Below are 12697 nucleotides of genomic sequence, written 5' to 3' on the forward strand. Positions count from 1 at the left end.
TTTAAACAAAGCAACTCAACAATTTTAGGAACAAGAATGCTTTGGAAGTCCAGAATGTTCTGAAGCAATACTTGAATTCGGTTTGTTTTACCCTACTAGATTTTGAATCTTGCAGATTTTTTTTTTTTTAATCTGCATTATTAGGAAATATAGTGCAGTCTCAATATTTTTTAAGGTATAGTATGTATCAGTAGGGTGTCAAAATGCATTACATATAATTATTTATATTACAACTTTCACCATAAGGTAAAAAGTAGATTCTGAAAGTCTTACAGAAAAATTAACGTTTTTTCCCCTGGCAGTTAAGATCTCTGTATAAATGCATCATATTTTTTCTTAAACTTCTTGCATAAATATAAAAGAAAATTTCAGAAATAAAAACAGCTCCAACCTGCAAGTGATTCCATGAAACAGTACTTTTCAGTTAGTTGCTAGCATGCCTATTTTTCTTTTAACAGCAATCACATGCGGACATCCTGGGAATCCAGCTCATGGAATGACTAATGGCAGCGAGTTCAATTTAAATGATGTTGTAAATTTTACTTGCAACACTGGGTACTTACTCCAGGGTGCTTCTCGAGCACAGTGCCGAAGCAATGGGCAATGGAGTAGCCCTCTACCAAACTGCCGAGGTAAGAAACTTTCCTGTTCATTCTCTGTTCTCTAATGTCTTATTTCAGGTATTATCCTTTAAGCCTGCCTTCAAAACACTGGGATAAAGTTCAGAAAACTGACCTTCATGACCTTATTGCTTTCTTTATTCGAGTTTTTACATTTCTATATTGGAAAAAGGAGTTTGCTAAATATTGGGGAAGCCTTGGGTTTTCAGTATTTGACCTCAGAATTTTCAGACTGTAATCCCTAACATTTAGTTTAGAGACCCATAAAGTCTACTTTATATCACAAAAGTTATATTACATTAATAAATCAGTCAGCTGTCTAGCCTGACTTATGTGCACTGGAAGTTTCCATAAATGGTCAATTACTCCTATTGAAAGATAGTTAGGCAAATGAATATTCATGCATCAAAACACTATTATTTCTTCTGTATTTCCTATTTATGGCCACTGTTTTATTTGTTTTTCTCAACCGTTGTCTACAGTTGCAGAATATGAAGCTAATATTAGACCTTTATTGAGATATTTATCAGACCACTAATATCTGTTCATTGCTCTGCTGTTTTGATGTTTTATGATCCAAAATAACTTGTACTGGTGTAGTAAATGCTTTCTCAATGCTCAATCCAGTAAGTTGCTGATAATATTTAATAATATGGTGAAAAGTTTTCTTCTGAATCACTAAGAAAAGATATCTTCTTGTAAAACATGCAGATTTTCAGAGAGGTGAAAAACAGGACATAGGGGTGAGACATATAAGATATACTGGAAGATCTCTAGAGCCTGGAGAAAAGGTTTTGAGATTTTGTACATAGTTTAGTGGTCTTTTTGTGAACTCTCCAGAAGGAAATTGATTTTAATGAGCCTAATTTAAAAATGTTGTAACCCCACTATTATGTCATCTAGCCCCATCTTCCCTTTAGTGCCAACCCATAAATTCTCGGTTAACTCCTCATCCATCCCCAGACAGAGTTCCATTCACTCCAGCTGATCATTCACATAGAGGACAACATCCCATTCTTTTCTCCCCTTCCTGTACTTCCTGAAGAGCCTATATCCTTCCATTCCAATAATCCAGTCCTGAGAGCCACCCCGGCATGTCTCCATGATCCCAATAAGATCATAGCCCTGCAAGCATACACACATCTCACTCATCTTGTTTGCTCCTCATACTGTGCGAGTTCATGCACAAGCACTTAAGGGGGGCAAACCAGCGTGTTTGGTTCATAGATAGGATTGGGGGATTTCTCCATAATGGTGCCTTTTAGGCATTTCTTTGATATTCTGCAAGTGTGGAAGGTGACCCTGCTTAATCCCCATTTTGTTGATTTTGTGATCCTTCCCTATCACATCAACCCATGCCCTTTGTTCAGCAACCCTGTCTATTACTCTTTCACAGGGCTGCTGGTTATTCTTTCCCTCCACTCTCATGCTAAATTTAAAGCCTTCCTTATGAGGTCATCCATCCTATTGGTGAAATAGCTTTGCCCTGTGTAGTGAGCTGGATCCCACCTCTCCTAAGCAGATGCTGATCTGCAAACTGGGTCCCTTGGTTATAGAACCCAAAACCCTGTCATAAACAACAGTTCTGTAGCCAATTATTGACATATCTAATTAGTACACTTTCCCTGGCACCTTTTCCCCTTCACTGGCAGGATTGAGAAAAAAACACCACCTGGGCCTCTATACCATTTTCTATTGCTCCCAGAGTTGTGTAGTCACCTTTGATACTGTTCAGGTTTCACCTGGCTCACATGGAATAACAGAAGGGGTTAGTAGTCAGAGGGTAAGACAAGCTTTGGCAGTCCCTCCACAATATCACAGGTCTGGGCCCCCAAGCAGGCAGCAAACCTCTCTACTTGAAAGGTCATAAAATCATAGAATGGCTTGGTTTGGAAGGGACCTTAAAGATCATCTAACTCCAACCTCCCTGCCATGGGCAGGGTTGCCAGCCACTAGATCAGGTTGCTCAGGGCCTCATCTAACCTGGCCTAGAACACCCCCAGGGATGGGGCATCCAAAACTTCTCTTGGCACAAGGGTTCCAGTGCCTCACTACCCTTACAATGAAGAATTTCTGCCTAATGTCTAATCTAATCTATCCTCTTTTAGTTTAAGACCATTCCCCCTTGTCCTATCATTATCTACCTGAGTAAAGAGTCCTTCTCCATCCTTTTTATAAGACCCTTTAAAGTACTGAAAGGTGGCAAGGAGGTCTTCCCAGAGCCTTCTCTTCTCCAGGCTGAACATACCCAGCTCTCTCAGCCTTTCTTCATAGGAGAAGTCAAGTCAACAGATGGGTGCCTCTGTCCCCTTCAGCAGGGAATCACCCATTATTATGACTCCCTGTTTCTCCCAGGTGGTTTTGTGTGGTTTAGGGTTAGGTGGACCAGATCCTTTGCTTGAAGACACATATGGCTTCTCTTCAACTTTGAGGGTGGTAAATCTATTTCGTAGGTGTAAACCTTTAAATGGGTCAGGAACCTTCTTGGTGCCAGAAGCCACCAGCTTCCATCTTTCACAGAATCATAAAATCATTAAGATTGGAAAAGACCTTTAAGATCATCTGATCCAACCATCGCCATACTACCAATGTCACCCACTAAATCATGTCCCTAAGCACCATGTCCAATCTTTCCTTGAACACCCCCAGGGATGGTGACTCTACCACTTCCCTGGGCAACGCGTTCCAATGCCTGACTGCTCTTTCTGAGAAGAAATGTCTCCTAATATCCAACCTGATCCTCCCCTAGCGCAACTTGAGGCCATTCCCTCTAGTTTTATTGCTAGTTATCTGTGAGAAGAGGCCGACCCCCAGCTCCCCACACCTTCCTTTCAGGTAGTTGTAGAGAGCACTGAGGTCTCCCCTGAGCCTTCTCTTCTCTAGACTAAACAACCCCAGTTCCCAGAGCCGCTCCTCACACAACTTGTGCTCCAGGCCCTTCACCAGCTTCGTAGCCCTTCTCTGGACACATTCCAGGGACTCAATGTCCTTCTTGTGCTGAGGGGCCCGAAACTGAACACAGTACTCGAGTTTCACCTTCTCCAGAGGTTGCACTTACCTTAATCACGGGCGTGAACGCTGTCTGCTTCTTTATTGCAGTTGTCTTTTGTAACTTGTCTTTAATTGCTGAAGGAAATTGCAGTCAGTAAAGTTGTGCTAAGGATACTAACATTGGGACTAAAATGATGTAATCAGTTCAGTTCAGTTATTGGCAGCTTTATTATCTCCACCTGTTGGCTTATTAAAAATCATATTTTATTACAGTGGTTGTTCCTAAGAATAATAATTATCTTTGGTGATTAGCTCATCATATTATTTGAGAGATAGCTAATGCAATTTCAAGCTCAGTATGTGTGGAATTAGAACTTTCATTCTCATTAAAACAATACAGAAATGGCAATTCCCTCAGTCACTACCCTCAGAATTTATTCAAGTGACTTAGTTAGCATAGCAACTTAATTATTGAGGAGAAACAGGAATTAGTAAACCGTTCCTATTTAGGCTCATGTATCTTTTCTTCCTTGTATACTATTTTGTATCACTAAACTTCAGTGAACAGTCTTCTATCTCATCTGTGAAGCATTTTTTATCTGTTAAAAATAAATATTTTTTCACATATCCTGCAGTTTCAGTCCAGGTCTGCTCCATTTGACTGTCAGAGGCAGTTACATGTTTTTACTGACCAGCTACAAATAAAGACCCCAGCTACAAATAAAGTTATTCAGATACTTACATTGAGCTCAAATGTACACATTTATTAAAAAGAAAAGAAAAATAAGAGAAAAAGGAAAATGATGAAAATGAAAGTGATGATGATATGATATGAAAAATGATGTGAAGGCTAAGAGCATTATAAAAATAAGAATGGTGTTCTTTCAAAGGAATACAGTACAGAGCAGGCTGGTTCAAACCTCTGTGTCAGCCATGCATGTTCCCACAGAACACTTCTCTGCGTACATCTCCCTTGTTTAATTCTAGCTGTGTATCTGGACAAAGAAGTCTTCCCTACAGTCTTCCTAAAACCTCCTTTCATAATTACATTTACATCATTTCACTGTGAACAAAATTTGATACACCATTTATGAACTCTTATGAAATCATAAGGTCTTATGAAATAAAATAGGCTGAAATGATAATTTTACATACGGAATTAAAAAAAAAACAACTAAATTTTACTAACTAAATGGCTTGTATCAAATTTCATTTTAATTAATTGTTTAGAACTTAACCTAAAGGAAGAAATAGAACTTCCTCCAGCATATACCTTTCCTTCTAAAATTGCCTTTAACTAACAAGTAAAGAACATTTTAATTAAAGTTCATTGTTAATGATCAGTTATGAGTTTGTGTACAAAGGGAGTAAATATTCCAACTCCTTGAGTATAGTACTGGGAAGGGATTGATGTTCCTGGCAAACCTGTATCGTTTAATTCAACAGAGATTTTACATACGACCTTTCTTTCAAACCTTAGTTGGGTTCACTTGAGTCAATAATGAACTTGGTTTCTCTTCACTGAGACTCTGCATGCAGTTGCTACAAAATATTGAATACTGCTTCAGGCTATTACATATGATTATTTTATTTTATATCATTTATATTGCAAGAGAGTTACTGTCTATGCATAGGAAACCAATATTTTTAGTGAATAAAGGTAGGTAGTTCTCAGGCAGTCTTGCAGTGATACATTGCTGCTATGTATTGTGTCAGAAAAAGGTTAACTAGCAAGTTACAGGGAGCAAATTTACCAAAGAAAGTATGTTGAATTTTTTTTTGCCTGCCAAAAAAATAGAACATACGAAAGATTATATATGCTACTTTAATGCCATGTGATAAAAACTCATATGAAACAAAGTACATATGTTTGTATAACCTATTGTGAATTGTAAAGCATTTAATTGCTCTACTGTGTTGTTTCCCCCCACTCTATAATGTCATTACTCTGATCATTTCACAGTGATTTCAGTGTTGATAGACACAATAGATCAGTTTGCTGCTGTTCTGGCAAACTCTTTTGGTATAGTGATTAAAACATTTAATTTGTTGAAATGGGATCTCTGTAAAGTATTTTTTAATATGTATTTTGGATGTCTTCTGAGGTAACATGATCACCAAAACACCTCTGTCTTGGAAAAACTTACTTTCCTAATATTTTTTTCATGAGTAAAAGAAGTGACTCATTGAGATGTTGGGATACTGTAAGATTTAAAAAAAAAAAAAAAACACTTTTTTAAATTACTGAAGCAATGATATCTTTTTTATTAATTATATAATATATTTAACATTTGTAATAGATTTACATGGAATGTTGAGTACACTGAGATATGGTTTCAAAATCATAATTTATGAGGTAGGAAATCTTCACTCCACATGGACTGTACCTTTGTTGTTATTTATTTGATAAAGAGCATGTCAGATAGTCAGCTTACTTGCCTTTAACCTGGAATCAAATGACATTTGAAAAATTCTGATTGCCAGTCTATGTTCTGTTTGGCAAATCTGGCTAAGCGGGACTTGATGCAGCCTGAATATGCTATACCCCAGAACTAGCTAAGAAGATACCAAATCCTAAAACAAATATGTTCAGCATGGAATTTTTCCCTCAGCAGCTTGGAACCGCTTTCCATTTTGTCTTTGGACAGAAAGCCAATCTCTGCACTTTATATGTTTCATAACTCTTAACCACAAAAATGAGAACTGAATCAGATGATCTTGTCAGGGCTCTGCACTCCTGATGGCACTGTAGGTCATTTTTTCATATATTATGTCTGAAGTAAGAACTAGTATGTTAAATGCCACACTTCATTACATCTTCTAGAATGCAAGGAATTGTAAGAAGGAGCTTATCTTGCTCTGTTTTCTTTGCTTTGGTATCCGATAAATTGTTCTATTGCTTACTACTGCTTATTACTGCTTCATAAGGCAGTTTCAGATTCATAATCATTGTCAGGAAAGTTTATAGGGATATTCTTTGTTACTACTATCCTTACAATCTGATTTATCTTCCTATAAATGAGATTAAAGAACTTTTCTCATCTTTAAAAAAAGATCTCATTAAGAATATTTCTTTTGAAGAGCTTAATTAGGCTTTTTATCTTACCAAGAATCTGGTATTTATGAGGAACTGTCAATTTCATCATGTTTTCTTTACTGGGTAAATAATTTGAACCAGTAGTAATACGCTCCACTCCTCAATTGACAAGAAATATAAACTTTTAGATGACAACTGATAGAAGGGTGGGAGAGTTTGGGACTGACAACTGATTCTTCTCATTCTAAGATAAAACAACTCTGGATTTAAGCAGTTTTCCATCCATGGTGGTATCAAGGATTCACATAAGCTGAGAAAACTTTGTGTTGTGTTTTGTTTTTCCAAAGCCAGAGGCCTTTGTTGTTGAGACTTCGGATATTAGGTACACCTAATCTATTCATGTTGGTAGTATATTATATCTTTCAGAAGGATATTAATTGTTATCAATTGCAGCTCATTTAAGTTTTGTAAATAAATAGGAGGGGTGCAATGGGAGATGCCAAACAATATCTGAGCTTTTTACCTGAAGCTGGCAGAGATACAGGATTTTAAATGACTCCTTTCTGGAACGTTACCTGCCTGGAGATCTGGCTAAGACATCTGTTGTGGTTTAGCCTTGGCAGGCAGCTCAGTACCACACAGCTCACTCTTCCCAGATAGGATGGGAGAGAGAATCAGCAAGGTAAAAGTGCAAGAACTCAGGGGCTGAGATAAAGACAGCTTACTGGGTAAAGCAAAAGCCACATGCACAAGTAAAGCAAAACAAGGAATTCATTTGCTGTTTCCCAATGGCAGGCAGGTGTTCAGCCACTTCCAGGAAGCATGATACCACCTGTCATCCCCCTCCTTCTTTAACCCCACTTTTATCCCTACTTTTATTGCTGAGCATGACACCACATGCTATGGGACATCCCTTGGGACAGCCTGGGCCAGCTGTCCTGGCTGGTCCCCTCCCAGCTCCTGGTGCACCCCCAGCCTCCTCGCTGGCAGGGCAGCACGAGGAGCAGAAGAGTCTTTGGCTCCGTGTGAGCACTGCTCAGCAACAACTAAAATATCAGTGTGTTATCACTATCACTATTTTCATCAAAAATACAAAACACAGCGTTGTGTGAGCCTCTACAAAGAAAATTAACTCTGTCCCAGCCAAAACCATGACAACATCTCAAAAGGTAGTAGAAACATATTTTGGTGCAACTGAATGGATGTTCATATGTGGAAAACAATGCTCTGATTATCAAAAACCTAAAGAGAAAGATTTTAAGACATGCTTCAGGAGTTGGTACTATTAAGACAAAAAATTACTGTGTTGATGCTACTTGTACATAGATGCCCTCAAATGTCTGTACACACAGAGAACACATCTAAAGAAAAGTGACAGGTAAGCACTTCATCTTTCTGATGTATCTGCAAGCAACACCAGCATTCATGCTTTGGACAGAATATCAAGAAGAACTTTCATACGTATCTGAGAGAAAAACACATGCATTTTAAATTAGTTAAACTGGTGATCAAAAACTGTATTGTTTTACAACATTAAACCAAATCAGTTGGAAGCTAAAAATAATAACTGCAAATTCATGGATTTTTTAAAAATATTTCTTACTCCAGTTTTATTTTAGTATAAAGCAAGTTAGTCATCAGAGCAGTTTGGCAGAATTTTTCCCTTAGAAACTATTAAAAAAAAATGCATCTTTGTAACAATGAGAAAATATTTGGCATATTTATATCAATGGCAAAATATTTTGGAATACAATTAAAAGTGAAGTATGTCAGCTTTTATCTCACAAGTAAATATATACTTAATGAAATCTAGTGCAAATTATTAATGTTAATTTGTACTATTATCAACCACATTTATACTACAGTATTACAGCGAACACTTCTGTGGTCTAGGTTCATCAGAAACATGATACCAGGACCTCAGATTTTTGATAGATCTAAATGTACATAAAAACACTACTCACAAAGCACTTGGCTTCCTAAAGAAATATTTTAGAGTTATGGGTTATGTGGCCATATTCCCTGTGAAAAAATCACTCTGCAACAGGCCCACATTGAAAAAAGTGGCAATAAAAAATGATTCCTCTCTATTTGAGACTTTTGCAAAGTGAGCAGTTAACTATATTGAGCAGTTACCAGCTTTGTGTATTGTTGACTTTACTATGAACTTTACTAAAATTCCATAGGCTGGAAATATTGCAATTATGCTTTTCCAAGCAGTGCCTTCCTAGTCTATATTCATTTCTTAGAATTTGTCATAAATTCAGAGTGAATTATGTACTTTTATTCATTTTGAGTAGCAGTCTCTATACGTGTTCTAGATACCAACAGTAATGCAGTACTTTTCAAATAAAAAAGTTTGAAAACACTGTTGATCAGATATCAAAGTTTAAAAAAGAAGCTTAACATTGTTTCTGTCAAGGAAAAAAATGGAGAGAAAGCGATAGAAAAAGAAATGAAATACAGTGAACGATGTACTTTTTGATGATCATTCAACTTTTTAACAGAAAACTGCCTAAGGGACTCTGACAAAGTCTTTTCACTTCTTTGTCCTCAAGGGTTTGAATCTACTCAGTGTAAGGTTCTGAAGTCATCAGGGCAGACTTAAAGCATTCTCCCGCGTTTCTCAACAGACTAAATTGAGAGTGCCAGAATTCATTTCCCATGTAACCCTTGACAGTTGTCATTGAGAGAAAGCAATCTCCTACTCTCACCAAGATTTACAACTGAGTCCCCAGGGTGAAAGGCAATCAGGGAAACTACTGCCTTAGTTCTGTATGCCAGCCAACTCAAATTCTTTTCTAAAGTACTCCTTACTGCAGCCCTTGTTAGCCACATCACTCTCATGTATACATATTTAAAAACCTTTAGATGGTGTTAAATGATACCACAAGCATAATTTTGGTTACTTTTTAGTTCAAGGGACACTATTCTTTTACATAATCATTTTATCAGACTTCATGTATTCCGGTATAACTTCATGCAGCTATATTGTTGCACAAAGCACATGCTTAAGTTTTACATTCAGTGACTATTCTGTATTTTATTTATCCCTGACTTGGCTAAACAACTATTACTGGTACAAGAATGAGCACTATCACACAGACAGATTGATTCTTTGGGACTATAACACTATTCCTCGAACAATCCATATTTCTGATCTGCACAGAAAATGAAGTTTTTCTGTTCTCCCTGTTGTGTTTCAAAGATAATTTGGTAAGAATTGCTTTTGGGTAGCTTTAGGGCAACATATCTTCATGAAATAATGGTCTCTTTTCTTAATTTCTATTGTTGGCTTCACAGAAACTAACTTGGCAGGCTTACCCATTAAAACAAAGTTTCAATTGTAAGAAATTATATAAGGGGCAGCTCTTCTGAATATATATTATAAACAAAATCTGGGGAAAGACTTGAGTAATCCACAGGATGGAAAATAAAATGAGAAAAAATATATTCCTCTATCAATGTGCAAAACCTTCAAAACATTTTTTTCAATATTCTTTGCATTTTTGTTCTATTTGAATATAACATTCTGATACTACTATTGGAAGAATTTGGTCAAAAAGTTTCAAAGTTCTGTTTCAGCTGAACCAGTATATATTTGAGTGCAATATAAATGATGTTCACTAAATTGCACTGGGAAAAATATTTTTGTTCTATCTTTTCTACAAATTCTAAAATGCCATTTTACTCTTTATTTTTCTGCTTTTTACTTTGACAGTATCTTTATCTGTGCAGTAAACTTTCACTGCTTATTTTTATATAAAAAAACTTACCACTTTCATCTAGAAATAAAATAATCATTTTATGGTTATTATTATATAAATGATTATATAAAAATAATAATTTTATTTCTAGATGAAAACGTAGTTAAAGAATTAGTATTTCTGGAAAAAAATCTGGTTTACTAATTCTGGTTAAAGAATTAGTAATTTCCAATGACCTGGAGTTCTCATAACTCCCAGATGTGATTTGCACATGACTTGTAACTCATTAAACTCTGGTAGCATGTCTGCATATATATATATATATGTACATATATATATATACACACATGTGGAAGGCCTTTTTTTTCTTAAAGGTTTGTGTGCGCTTGCAGCCCAGAAGGCCAGCTGCATCCTGGGCTGCACTGACAGAGGAGTGGCCAGCAGGTTGAGGGAGGGGATTGTCCCCCTATGCTCTGCCCTTGTGAGGCCCCACCTGGAGTGCTGCGTCCAGGTCTGGGGCCCCCAGCACAGGAAGGATGTGGGACTGTCAGAGCAGGTCCAGAGGAGGGCCACAAAGATGATCAGAGGGCTGGAGGTACCTCTCCTATGAAGAAGGACTGAGAGAGCTGGGGATGTTCAGTCTGGAGAAGAGAAGGCTTCAGGGATACCTCAGTGAAGCTTTTCAGTACGTAAAGGAGGCCTATAAAAAAGATGGAGAATGACTTTTTACTCAAACAGATAGTGATAGGACAAGGGATAACAGTTCTAAACTAGAAGAAGGTAGGTTTAGACTAGATGTTAGGAGGAAGTCCTTCACTGAGAGAATGGTAAGGCACTTGAAAAGATTGCCCAGAGGCAGCGGTGTTGGAACTAGATGACCTTTAAGGACCCTTCCAACCCAAGCCATTCAATGATGACATAGAATCATAGAATCATAGAATATCCCAAGTTGGAAGGGACCCATAAGGATCATCAAGTCCAACTCCTAGCACCGCACAGGTCTACCCAAAAGTTTAGACCATGTGACTAAGTGCACAGTCCAATCGCTTCTTAAATTCAAACAGGCTTGGTGCAGTGACTACTTCACTGGGGAGCCTGTTCCAGTGTGCATCCACCCTCTCAGTGAAGAACCTCTTCCTGATGTCCAGCGTAAACTTCCCCTGCCTCAGTTTAACACTGTTCCTGTGGGTCCTATCACTGGTGTTTACGGAGAATAGGTCAGTGCCTGCCTCTCCACTCCCCCTTGTGAGGAAGTTGTAGACTGCAACGAGGTCCCCCCTCAGCCTCCTCTTCTCCAGGCTGAACAGGCCCAGTGACCTCAGCCGCTCCTCATACATCTCGTATGTCTTCCCCTCTAGGCCCTTCACCATCTTTGTCGCCCTCCTTTGGACATTCTCCAAGAGTTTAATGTCCTTTTTGTACTGTGGTGCAGGACATGATTCTATGAATCCATCTTCCTAAAAAAGAGAATGAATTCAGATCTCTGTTTCAAAGCTCTTATTTCAGCCATTGTCAGTATTTTTTTTTTAAGTCTAGTTTTAAGGAACAAGAACCAATATTTATTTATTTGCTAGTTTGTTTTTGTTTGTTTTTAAGGCAGTAAAATAAGTACTTACTCCCCTATAAGTAGATTTGTGAATTATTTAAAATTTTAAAATGAAAACAACAATGTTTTTTAATGGCATCTTATTTTCTTACCTGAACAAAATCAAACCAGGAAGAGTCATTTGGGGGAAAAGAAAATGTTGGGAATATTTAAATCCAAACATTTCTTTTCAAGCACATGATAAAAATTGTTAGGTGAAGGGCAAGCATTTCAATGCCATTTTTTCCTGTGACTTTTCAATGCTTAAGGAATTTTTTGTAAATACTGTATGTCATTCCAGGAATAATATAATTCCTCCATAAATATTCCATTTTCATTCTTCAGATTTATTCATCTCTACCTTTTTGTTTCTGTGCTAGCTTTCAGATAGGAGCAAACTGACTGAAAATGAATGAACAAAAATGAATGTGAAAATGAATGTGGAACTTCTAAAACTTTAATGACTTCACAAGCACTGTTTCAACTTCTATTTTAACTGTTTCTCAACAATCAAAGCCATGGTACTAGAAGTATAACCTTCTTGTATTTTACATCTAGAGCCCTTGAAAAAACATAAATGTCAAGAAACTTCATGCTTGTACAAAACAAACAAACAAACAACACAAAATAAACTAAATACAAGGAGTACAGAGGCAGAGATATGTGAGAAAGAAACTTTGAGATGACAAGAAATTAGGTAGACAATATGAATCTTGTGCTGTGTTATCTGCATGTAAATTTCCATACTTACGTGTTT

General features: G+C 37.2%; 1 protein-coding gene across 12 annotated transcripts in view; it reads left to right on the forward strand.

Moving 5' to 3' along the window:
- The window catches only part of CSMD1 (CUB and Sushi multiple domains 1), a 1150108-nt gene that overhangs the window by 1084940 nt on the left and 52471 nt on the right, over positions 1-12697 (forward strand). For all 12 annotated transcript variants that reach the window (XM_080586628.1, XM_080586632.1, XM_080586634.1 and 9 more), the window contains one exon: positions 459-632. In XM_080586628.1, the coding sequence (XP_080442754.1) occupies positions 459-632 (174 nt within the window). The remainder of the gene's footprint in view (positions 1-458; positions 633-12697) is intronic.

Source organism: Anser brachyrhynchus (assembly GCF_964034855.1).
Source record: "Anser brachyrhynchus genome assembly, chromosome: 3".
NCBI lineage: Eukaryota > Metazoa > Chordata > Aves > Anseriformes > Anatidae > Anser > Anser brachyrhynchus.